This window comes from Triturus cristatus, chromosome 4_1 (genome assembly GCF_964204655.1).
Source record: "Triturus cristatus chromosome 4_1, aTriCri1.1, whole genome shotgun sequence".
Classification (NCBI taxonomy): domain Eukaryota; kingdom Metazoa; phylum Chordata; class Amphibia; order Caudata; family Salamandridae; genus Triturus; species Triturus cristatus.
In genome coordinates this window covers 978,824,828-978,837,599 of record NC_140585.1, presented here as the reverse complement: position 1 = coordinate 978,837,599, position 12,772 = coordinate 978,824,828, and the positions used below count along the sequence as shown (strand labels likewise).

Sequence of the window (12,772 nt, the reverse complement as noted above, 5' to 3'; positions counted from 1 at the left end):
ATTGCCGCCAATAGGTCCTTGTTGGTGGGTTCTGGAGCACTGTCCGGGGCCACCGTGCTGCCCTGCTTGTCGTCTTGGCTCCTCTGCCACGCAAATTTGTCCAACTTGGTCTGTGCCGTATTGCGCCCACTCCGGCCCATCGCCACAGCGCCTCCTCGGGTGGCGGATCGTGAGAGGGCAGGATGCAGGAGTCACTCACCGCCACCTGCCATGGTAACCCCCACGCGGCCTGTCGGTCCTGGCTCCCATCCCCGGTCGTATAGTACAACAGGGTGCCCAACCGACCCCCACAGTGGTACAGGTCCAATGAAACCAACAAGGCTGAGAAGTGGAGGCTCTGGTGACGTGTGGCTCCCACTGGGCTAAGGACAAGTTAATCCGCCACAGGCCTCAGCATAGATAAAACAGTACCTTCCTTCCTGCAACAGGGCGCTCAGCAATGGACCGGATGCAGGCCCCTCAGGCAAGATCAGAGACGCACTGCCCAGTCAGTCAAGCAGCGCGACTCACCAGACTCCGGTGCAAGAATTGGGCCTCCGCCCACAGGCCCACAATGCACTCTGCAGGACGCGTGGCGTGCCGGCCCGGGGAAGCTCGGGGCTCACGGCGGTGACTGTGTGGGCGTCTCCAGTGCAGAAGAGCGTCGTTTGAGCCAGCGCCGTCGGTGAAATTACTGTCCACAGTGGAAGTGACTGATGGTGGCCGTTGAGATCCGCAGGCGCCGCAGGCGCACCGGAGACAGGGAAGCGCCGAATGGCGGTGCGCAGCAAAGGTGAGGCAGACACGATTGCATGTGAAGATTGTTGACCCGGCAACAATGTCCCCGCAGACAGGCAGTCATGCACAGCAGAGCTCCAGGTGCAGGGGCGATTTAGGCGGCAAGCGCGTCCCCGCTTAGGCCAGGCCGCAACCACGGCATCGCGTTGCCCTTCACAGCCAACCGGACGCACTTCCTGTCTGGCCAGTTATACTCGGGGAGTCCGGCGTCCGGAGCGTCTCACATCGATGGCGCCCGATAGGACTCAAATTAGCACCGCACCTCCAGTAGTGGCCTCGGAGACAGTGTATGCTCTCGGGGCGGCAATTAGGCCGGGGCAGACAGTAGTATGCGGATTTATTGGGTGTGGCCCGCCGGAGCTCGGCTACCGAGCGGCCATTCCCGTCGACAGCTGGCTCTTTTGTCTTCTTTTGTTTCTTTCCGTTTCATTTTCCATCTATCTTTCCTTTCTTTTAGTCCTTCTTTCTTTCCTTCTTTGCTGTATATTTCCTTACATTTCATTCTTTCAGTCTTACTTTTCATGCTTTCCATCTTTCCTATCTTTTTCTTTCCATCTATTCTACCTTTTTCTTTCCATCCTTTCTTGTTTTCCTTCCCTTTTTCATCCGACCTTCCTACTTTCTTTCCTCTTTTCTTTCCTTCCTTCCTTCCTTCCATCTTTCAATCCTTTCTTGCCTTTCCTTCATCATTCTTTCTTGCTTTTCCTGTTTGCTTAACTTTTTTCTTTTTTTGCTGCTTTCTTTCCTTCTTTCTCTCAATCTTTCTTTCCATCCTTCTTTCTGCCCATGTTTCCTTCCTGACTCCTTGCTTTCATTCCTGCTGTCTTTCATTTATGTGATTTTTTTCTTTCTGTCTTTCTTGCTTTCCTGCTTTCATTTTTTCTTTCTTTCATCCTTTCCTTCATTTTCATTTCTTTCCATCTATCCTTCTTTCATTCTGCCCCACTTTCTTTCCCTTCTTTTTTCTTTCTTTAATTTTTACCTTCCTTCCCTCATTCTTGCTTTCCTTCATTCTTCTCTTTCTTGCTATCATTCTCATTTTATTTCCTCCTTCCCTGCTTTCCTTCTTGCTTTGTTTCCTTTTCTGCTATCCTCTTCTTTCCTTCTTCATTTTTTGCTTTTCTTCTTTCTTTCCAATCTTCCGTTCCTTAACTTGTTATTTCCCTTTATTTTTTCCATCCTGTTTTCTTTCCTTGTTTTTGTTTGCTTCTTTCTTTCTTTCCTTTCTCTTCCCTTCCTCCTTTCTTGTTTTCGTTCCTTCGTTCTTGTTTTCTTCCATGCTTTTTACATGCTTCATTTCTTTTTCCTTTCTTCCTTCTTTCTTTCTTTCTTTCCATCCTTTCCTTCTTCTTTTCCATCTTTTCTTGATTCCTTTTTCTTTCATTCCCTTCTTTTATTCCCCTTTCACCCTTTCTTTCCTGCCTTCTTGCTTTCCTTCTTTCTCAAAGGCAACACGCTGGCAGACAATAGCAGAACAATTGGCTTTTTTTAGCTCTGTGTTAGCCAGGACCGTATGATTTTACTAAAACTATGTGTATGATATTGTTACATATAGGGGTTTTCAGCCCCACTTCATCCATTTGTCTGTGGTTGTATTATTCACATTTTCTCCAACCCACTCAAGCATGCATCAAGGGGCAACTAGTCAGCCCACTTCAGCCATTGACTGACTTCACTGTCAGCTATGCCATGCAGCCCTTTTGTAATGAGGACATCCACACACAAAGTAGTGTCCTTCAGTGCCAGGGAATACTATAGTAATGTGTGTTTTTTTCAGACCACAAAACATTTTTGCCTTAAGTCAATGTTTTTTTTAGATTGACAAACACCTGTCAGCTCCCCGAACAATAAAGTTTCCCAAAAACCATGACACAACAAAATAAAATTGCCAAAAGGCTGTTGGACAAAGATTGTTTCTTATGAGAGTGTACCAAACAATGGTTCCTTGAAGTTTTGGAAATGGCTACATTTATTTCGGCCCTAACTTCATTTCATTTACACCCGAGATAAAATGAAAATCTCATTCTTATACCTGGGAACAGTAACCAAGAGTGGCACCTTTGAGGTCGCTATTTCACAGAACCTGTCAAAAAGAACGTTTTTTGTGCATAATAATGCCCACCTGAAAGGTTAAAGAATACAATTTGGTAAGTTCTAAGACTACACTCAAATTGCATCTTAGCTGATCCCTTCAAACAGTATTCTAGGAAAAGAAAAGCTGATATATAGGGGCTATCTAAAAAGATTACAGAGGCAAAACAATGACATTCTGCGCGCATGAAGCCCTTTTTGCTTGTAATGGAAAAACAGATCCAAGTTTGAACTGAATTTTTATTTCAGTACTTTTAGCATTTCACTTTAAAGTTCAAGACAACTCTTTAGCAAAACATTAGAAAATCTACAATATCAATGCTGACTGTGCTTTTTCTAAACTATTATTTGCTTTCAGATGCGAAAGTTTCAAACAACTGCTTTCTGGGGCCTTTTCTCGGGGAAACGGCAGCTATGCTCCCTGTCTTCCCACCCCCACTGTCAAAACTACACATTTTTTTGTTTATAGTCCTGTTAAAGTACATTTATGGATTCACGCAAATGAGCGCACAAATAAGTTGATAAGTTACATTATTTGTCTGTATAAACGTTCTTACAACGGATGAAGAGAGGTTTATAATATGACAAGAGGAAAAAGACTTGGCTGTAGGCTATCACTTGATGACCATATAGTAAAAAAATCACTGAGGCCACAAGAGGCGAGATGGAGCTTCATCATTTAGATCATTAACCATCTTCTCGGTCTTCACGATTCACACCAAGATCCTATCCAGTGTGACTATTCTCTGGGCCTGATGTAATACCAGCTTATATAACTATTGCACACAAAAGGGCCGCGTCCATAAACTACATATGCAGATCCACAATGAGCAATATGCTATTTACAAACGTTCCAGATGTAGGGGAGGGGCATCAGGACCCACATGAGGTTTCACCACTCAAGAGGCAGCCTCTTATCAAAGTCATACATATTACATTTTAGCATATTGCACTGTTTATTTTTGTACATTATTAGAGACTTTGGTAAAATTGAGGCACCTGCTATCACTTTGCTTCATTCTAAAGTAAACAACCCTTTGCAAAGTCAATAGGCCTGGCTTTTTGTAAGGGGAAATGTTTGGTAATAGGTGGAGCACTCTGCACCTTGTCCACGGATGTCCTAGCATAAAAATGTAAAAATGAAGCAACCCTATGGGCTATAATAGGAAAACTGTGAGTAGGCCACTTTCCTAAACCGACTGCCTTAGAGTAAATCTGTACGATGAAAAGCACAGCATTAAGAAAAGTAATTTGATGTTTGCCATCCAAGCAGTGTACTTAAAGGGCTTATACAAAAAGATATTGCATAGTGGATACTCTTGATAAAGGCAATATTTTCGATGCATATTTATGAAAGCCTATATGGGCGCATAACTTTTCTTTGATGACTTAATACAGTTAGTGGGATTTTCAGCTTTTTTTTGTTCGCAAAGGAAAAAACAAATGAACGTCCAAGGGCGAATAGTGAATAGCACTGTATCTTCATAACTAGGTATGTCATCTAAACATAAAGCACTTCACAAATAAAAACGCCAAAAATCTGCAATTAAAATGCAGTTTTAAGAACAAAGCAAATACAACAAAGAGCAGAGATTGGTTCTAGTCTAACAAAATAACTATTACCTCATCTGAAAAACCTTAAGTGAAAATAGACAAGGGAAACAACCACGAGATGCTTTGGGCTTAATGCACCACCCATCAAACCAACGACAGCACCTCAAAAACACCAGAAACTTGGTCTGAACTGGATCAACCTAGCGCCGACTGTCTGAAAATCGTGTTGTGCTACAAGGAAGACCGGATGACATGAGGTCTTCCATACGACAAATGCGGTCGATAAATAGAACTAAAACAAGCATTTGCAATGCAATAGGTCTCGCATTATAAAAGTGTGAGCAGCTGGCATTGCTAATAATAATGCAACACTAGCTATTGGCTTTGTAAATGATAAATAAATGCCATTATGTGTTTGTTTTATAAAATAGATTAAAAAAGGCATTGTCATGAACAATGCCAATAGCTTAAACTTTTGCAAATGCGAGACCTATTGCATTGCAAATGCTTGTTCTGTGTGCAGCCCTAATTTCCTTTCCTCTGCGTGGGTAAAGACAAGCCAGCCATCTGTTCTGGGAACGTGGTCCTACGTAAACATGTCACCTTGCAGTCAACGTGGCGCTGGCTGGTTCCTGAAGAGCTCTTCTTAGGAAAGCACTCGCTGCTTCTTCAAATGACCAACTTCTTTTCTGCTAATTTTTATAGGTTTAGGGACGTTTCGTAAGAAATACTGTTCTTGTATATTTTTCTCTTTCGAGTTATTGAACCTATTATTATTCAGAGATCTAGGCAAACGTGTACAGACTAATGGAGAATTATGTACTTGGAAGCATCAGTGCTTTAAATGGAAAAAAAAATAAATGCAGGCACTAACTAAATGTAACAGAAGGGGCGAAGCTAAGGGCGTGGCTTGGAGACAAACAGTTAATTTGATATGTTCTTGGTGTGAAACGGTGCACAATTACGCAGCAACAGTTCTGCTATTTGTAGAGCATTCTTTTTGTCTATGTATTTGTTGTTAAATGCATATAATTGCACAAACATTGCAATGCACACACATTTTTATATTCACTGAATACCAGCGTATGCCCAGGACATTTGACAAACCATGGAAATATTTCTTGATTAAAATATTTTCCCTGATCTTTAAGGTGGAAATGTCCCTGGTTAGCTCAAAAAGGCACACACACCCACACTCTCAGATATTCACCAAGTGGTATGCAAGCAAAATAAGCATACACAGATAAAAGCACAGATACTCACCCAATTATATGCGTTTCCACACAAGCCGGTACAGAAAAACGAAAGGAACAGAGGGCAGAAAGGCACGAAAAACGAGTGGCACAGACGGCACAAAAAAATGAGTGGAACAGAGGGCAGAAAGGCACAAAAAAAAAAGAGGGACACGAGTGGAACAGAGGACAGAAAGGCACAAAAAAAGAGTGGAAAACGAGTGGCACAGAGGGCAGAAAGGCACAAAAAAAGAGTGGCGCAGAAGGGCACAAGAGAGGAGCAGAGGGCAGAAAGGCACACAAAAAACGAGTGGAACAGAGGGCAGAAGGGCACAAAAACGAGTGGAACAGAGGGCAGAAGGGCACAAAAACGAGTGGAACAGAGGGCAGAAGGGCACAAAAACGAGAGGAGCAGAGGGCAGAAAGGAACAAAAAAAGAGGGAAAACGAGTGTAACAGAGGACAGAAAGGCACAAAAAGAGGGAAAACGAGTGGAACAGAGGGCAGAAAGGCACAAAAAACGAGGAAAAACGAGTGGCACAGAACAAGAGCGCACTGAAGCTGACGAGGGGGGAGTGGGAGGGGGGAGTGGGGGCGGGCGCAGTGGTGCGGGCCGCAGTTGTAAAAGGCAGGGAGAGGGTGAGATTGAGGAAGGGAAAGATAGGGATCAAAGGAAAAAACAAGGGGGTGGCAAATGGTGTGCACTTTGATGTCCTCAGTGGCCCCGCGGCTCACTGAGGACATCAAAGCAAGTGATCAGGCAGTGCTTTTCAGGCTGCCAAATGGTGCGCGCGCCCAGGGCACATGCACTGTATTTGGAGGCCTGAAAAGCACTGTTTGCACTTCCAAAACTCGCTTACTATAAGTCTCGCCAGAGCAGCGCTAAAGCGCTGTCTCAGACGAGACCTAAAAACTGAGAACTGAGTGCACTGTCATTTCAGTGCCACCTGTATGTAGGATAGGCAGGAACTGCGTGTTGACTGTAAACCAGTTTTTTTTGTTTAACGCTACAGCATGCACAACCAAACACAAACATCTTACTTTTCTTTTTTTTTTTTTTTTGAAAACCTTTATTGACATTTCAATCAATTACACATATGGGCCTACAACCCCCGGGGCCGGCCGCTAAACAATCAGAAGAACAGAAGGCAGGTCTATCACAGTCAGTACCTCGGGGAGCAGAATCTCGACGCTAGCATTCTCTCAGTCTCTGAACAGCCCAAGTAGGAGACCAGGATAATAAAGGTTTACATTTTATAATAGAAAAGGATGGAAGGATCAGGTGCCAAACAGTTTCCCAGCAGCGAAAAATGGCGGGCAGAACGATGAACGTAAACAATACACAGCAGTCTATCTAAGCAATGGCGCTGAAACAGGAAGTTCAGGATGTAGAGGAATGACACGGCCATTTGCGCCTGCAACCCCCTGCCCCAAGACCCAGGAAACTCCACGGAAATTATGGCACTCCGGAAACAGCAGTGATTAACAACAAAGGAGTACTACCATGCTGATCCCAGAAAAAGACAAAGAAAAATAAGAGAAGAAAAGGAGGCCATCGAAAAAGGAGATGAAAGACTAGAGAATCCCCCCCCCCCAAACCCCCCACCCTGCACCTCTGCAGATGAGTACGGCCCCCCCCCCCAGCAGTGTGCCTGTCGCCCCGGAACCAGACCCGAAATATAGAAGAAACAGAGAAAAGAAGTGGGAAAAGAGCCCCCACCAGACGGGGGGGTAGAGAGAGTATTAATAAACTGGAGGAGGGCCTGCAAAACACGCCCCCGGCTTCTCCCTCCCGCACCACACGGTTTCCCATAAAGCACACAATAAAGAACACAAAATCGACCCTGTCAAAGAGGAGTAAGGAGCATTACGCACTTGGTACACTAACAGTTATGCCGTGAGAGCACACAACTCCCGAGCCCGCCCGCCTAATAGGTGACCACCTCGGAAGGGTCAGCATCATCCTTGGCCACTCTTTGCAAACCCACCCATGCATACCCCTCGTCCCAGTGCCATGTCCAATGTTACCAGGAAGAGAAGTGTCCAATAAAACTCAGGAAGCGACACACACAGGTAGGGTAGAGGGCTCTGAAGATCGACACAGTCAGCTCTAGGGAGGATCGTCTTTCCCGATGCCGAGCCAGAATTTACACTGCACACCAGGCCCAGGAAGGCGGAATCAGCCAGGGCGGGCGACCGTTGCTTGGACGTTGCCTGGGTCGTCGGAGACCGCGCACGGGACAAGGCCACCACCCCCCACTCAGGTCCGAAACCTCCGGGACAGACCAAATCCACAGCCAGCTGATCGCGCGTTAATATACTGTCCGGAGAGTCCAGGCGTGCACTATTCACAGGGGCGGCCACGACACTGTCCCCCCGTGCGCGGCGTGAGAAGTCCCAGTGTACCTGGGGATAGGCAGGCGGCAACTGTTCCAACGCTGATGTCACTCCATCGAGCTTGCTCCCCAACACCCAGGCTCCGTGAATCAGGGTGGAGTGAAGGGCACCGAGAGCCTCGAGAAGGTCACCGTACCCCAGTACAGCTCCCGGCGCTCGCTCCGCTACGCTCCTCAGAGTCGCACCCTCCCAATCCTGCTGCAACCCGGTGTACAGGATGGTGGACTCAGGCATACCAAAATGGCCGCTGGGTAGGTCCATCCCAGATCGGGGCCGGGGCTCAGACACAAGCGCCTCGGGTTCCATGGCACTGGTAACTGGGTTCCGAGGGCAGGCAAACAATGTGTCCGGTGTGTGGTCACGGGCCACGGTCGTCCCCACCACGGACCAGCGCCCGCGAAAATCCGGGAGCAGCCCGCAAGAATCGGGACAAGTTACGGGCGGCGTCCGGGCAGCTCACCGGCGAAGGCTGAAGCAATCACCGGAGAGTCTTGGAGTTGCCACCACGGGCACGCACTCGTTCAGCTACGCTTAGTGGTAGGAGCGACCACGGCGAAGCGCAGTCCGACATTCGCACCACTCCGGCAGTCCGACCACACCCAGTCACCAAAGGCCGTTGTTGTTGCACTGCCGCCCGGCCACGGCGTTCACTCGAGGTCCCGGCTCCGGGGCTGCACAGGCCGCAAACTTCAGACGGACATTTCTCCGGCGGTACCGCTGCCAGAAACTTCGGGGTCACACGGCCGGTTGCCGCTCGCATTCACCAACACGGGTAGATGGCGCAGGCTAAGGATCTCGTGCAGGATATCTGTGCGGGGTGCGGAGGTTCACGGAGCCGGGAGCCTACGCTGCCGTCCCGGTCGCCATCTTGGCTCCTTGAACATCTTACTTTTCAAGGGATTGCCTTGTTGACTCCAACATGAGTGGCAAGGTGCAGCACCTGCGCAGGTCATTAAAACGCTTCCTCTGCCTGTCCGGTAACAGCGCTGAGTGCATCCTAGTAACTCATGTAATCTTCAATCAGCTAGGCAAAATTACCAGCCAATGAACAGTTTGTGGTTTATTTCTCCGACTCAAACTGTGTCATCGTAGTGATTATTATGAAACCTTGTTTTGGCAGATGAGGAAGAGGGGGAGGGGAGGGTTCGAGAGGCTGCAAGCACAATCAACTCTGTGAAACCACACTACTGGAGGGACTCGCCCCCACAGCTACACTGTGTCTTGCATAGAGTGACTAACCGTCCGTAAATTTCACGGACCGTCCGTTATTTTATTATGATGTCAGCAAGGCGTTCGTAATTTGGGGTCCCCAAATTACGCACGCCTTACAGACAGCATACTAAAATCAAATTGGGAAATTTCAGGAAGGTATGCTGTTATCCTGCGAGAGGCCCCATGAGTTTAAAAGTTTTCACTCAGGGCCTCTCGCACTTATCTTTTAAACTGAAGAGGCTGCCTGCAGCGACCCCTCCCGGACCTCGCGCAGACTGTGGAGTGGCCCATTATCACTCTGAGACTGCAGCTGATTAGCACTTATACAGAATGACAATGTGCCCTATTGTAGTGACTGCATGTGGTGTGCCTTCTCCTGCATCAGACTAGGGCAAGGCCTTCTGCTTTTGACTTGGCGCCATGCGGGAGAAAATAAAAATAAAATAACTAACAGCGTTTTCACTGTACATTTAAAAGTCAGATTTCAGCATACAAATAAAAAAATACTATTTAATGTTTATTGTTACATCAGCACAAATCTTGATTGCAGAAAGGGCCTGATGTCTCTTTGCAAAGCTGCGTGCATACTGAAAACCTGTGAAGTCTCAACCTTATATAAACTTATTTTGACTTGTACTTATTTTGGTTGTCTACTTACTTACAGGCACATGCATCAAAGGAAAAACCGGTCGCAAACGGGCAGATTCTCAGAATCTGCCCCTTTGCGACCGGTATTTTTGCATTTGGGATGCATCATCCATAATGCAAAAATCGCAATTTAAGGAATCTCTAAATTGCGATTACTTAAATTGCGATTGCATTTAAGGAATCCCAAATTGAGATTCCTTAAATGCAATGCATTAAAGTAAAAACATTAGCGATTTCGCTAATAGGGCGAGCAAATTACCATGAAGTTAAACTTCATGGTAATTTGCAAAAACTTTAAAAAATGCACTTTTGTGCATTTTTCAAAGTTTCATGTTTCATGTTGCGCACACACATGCCCTTAAGGCATGTGTGTGTGCAACATATGTGCATAGATTAATTTCAGGGGTGCAAAAGGGTGTCATTTTGACACCCTTGCACTCTTGAAATTGCATGAGCTATTTGCGAGTACCTACTGGTACTCGCAAATTGCTCATGCAATCTCCAATTCATTCCTATTGGCCTGGAGGCCCATAGGAATGAATGGGGCGGCATTGCTTAATTGTGACTCGCAATTTGTGACTCGCAATTAAGGAATGTGTAGGATTCGCTATTTTTATAGCGATTCCTACATGCATAGGCTTTTGCAATTCCTTAATTGCGATTCCTTAATAATCGCAATTAAGGATTCGCAAAAGCCTACGTTGATGCATGTGCCAGTTAGATATTATTGTGCGACCTCCTCTGATATGTCTGTAAAACGTATGTTTTGTCCCAAATTTTTGTCCTGAATTTTGACCTTCTGGCCTGTATTTGTGACCTGAATTTTGACACTTTGTCCAGAATATTTACACTGATCACCCTGAATTTGCACCCATGCCAGTTGGTCACCCTAGTCTTGCAGTTAAACAGGATTCCAGGCTATTCTTACCAGCTAACACAAGCCGAGGGCCGGCTTTAGCTCTGGTGGATCCCGGTGAAACAATCGTTTTTGGGGCACCCCCCACCCCCAGCGCCAACCTCCTCCTCAGATTCCTTCATTACCAGCCAGCCAAAGTGCCCCTCATTTCTCCATATCTCCTCTCTCACATACTTTTAATTTGTTTTAAAGCACAGGTAAAGGCTGGATTTACTAATCCAGTCAGCAGTCCACATGGAATACATATCTGTTCTTTGCAGCAGGCATATTAACCCTCCGAGACAAAACTCTAATCTCTCTCTCTCTAACAGGAACGTTATTTACAAGAGTTATCTTGACATTTGTATTGCTGCCTGAAAGCTGGATGCACAAGGTTATGCTGAACACAGCGCACCCCCTGAGGTCAGTGCCCCCTCCCCTCCCCTTTTACCAGGTCAGGTTCTGGTGCGGCTGCACCAGTTGCACTGACCTAAAGCCGGCCCTGCACAGGCCAAGCTCCATCATGCAAAGGAATATTGAGTCTGTATGTGAAAACGAGGCCCACAGACGGACGCTGCTGCTCAGTCAGCAAACACTGCTTCACAAGATTAAACTGGCAAAAATCTATTCCTCCGAAGAAGCAGTTATCTAGTTTTCAAATATTCTGACATGCTTTTTTAATAAAAGAAATACAGATTAATTGATATGGCCTAACCGCTCCTTACACCGAAAGTTAATGCATGATATTAAAATCAAATAAAAATGCTGACATACAAGCAAGATGTGGTAATGGCGAAAAAAGTATTAAAGCGGATCGGCGCTGCAGACTTACATATGCTCGATAGTCGCACGATTGGAAAATGAGCTTCTCTGGGTGATGCTGCCAATACTGCACCGGGGACGACCCCGCGGCTTCATTTGGAGATCGCAAGTTTACGGACGGCTCTGACCAGTCTCCTGTCTGAAAATCATATTTACTCTAAAAGAAAGAATTGAAAGAATTAGCTAAAAAATATGTTTTCGCTTTTAATGTAATACATTGCACGCAGCCAAGAAAAACAAACACAGCATACAGTTTAGAAGGAGGTTTTACTGGCACAGCAGGAATAGCGACATTCCAGTGAGGGTGGAATGGGTAGGAGTGTACGACACTCCTCCCAGAAAGGTTATTTTAACCAACGGGCTGGATAAGCATAGTGGTTTCTCGCCATTTTTCAATGGATTCTATATTTTTTTAATGAGTGCCCGCAATCCGCACTGCAGGCAATGCCATGGCTGCTTCAAGATGTTGGCTTTACTTAATAGGTGGATGCCCGATTGCCAGTTGAGGTGCCCCTGCAATAAATTCCGATTAAAACAAAGTGATGGGTGAAATGCTTGAATTAATCTCATACACTGGTTGCCCTTTTTACCTCGCTTCTCATGTGGACTGACTATATATCGCCTTCTGGACAATTGAGAGTGCTCATCAACCAGTCTCATCTGCGTCTCCTGGCTCGGTGGAGTGATGGAGTGGCCGAAGGGCCTTCACATAGTGGAAACAATTCGCAATTCCCTACTTTACTGCTGGATAATCCATGCAACATCAAGAAGCAGCTAGCCTATGGCCTACATGTCACCCCACCCATGTATTTCAACTATCAAAACAACACTAATTTACAAGCGTTGAAGTTGCTGTGGCCTTATAGTCAATGGGCTTGTTATTGGTTGCATTAAAACTCCAGCATCATTTCAGGACACGGTCCTTCCCGGACACTAGCACTCTGGGTTTTAGTACTGACATGTTCTCAGTTTGTCACAGTTCTTATCCTATGCAAACGCTCTATTTACAAGTGAAAGTACACAGATCAGTAAGTGCAACAATAAAGAGGAGTATAGTTCTGTTGTCTTTTCTTTTTCTTTTAATCCAACAACGCCCAGCCAACACGTGTTTCGTCGATGGGGGGATACCCCTCGACTTCTTCAGG

General features: G+C 46.0%; 1 protein-coding gene across 4 annotated transcripts in view; it reads right to left on the bottom strand.

The window, feature by feature from the left end:
• ANKS1B (ankyrin repeat and sterile alpha motif domain containing 1B) overlaps positions 1-12,772 on the bottom strand; it is a 511,172-nt gene that overhangs the window by 299,332 nt on the left and 199,068 nt on the right. For all 4 annotated transcript variants that reach the window (XM_085653883.1, XM_085653885.1, XM_085653884.1 and 1 more), the window contains one exon: positions 11,638-11,784. In XM_085653883.1, coding sequence (XP_085510009.1) covers positions 11,638-11,784 — 147 coding nt within the window. The remainder of the gene's footprint in view (positions 1-11,637; positions 11,785-12,772) is intronic.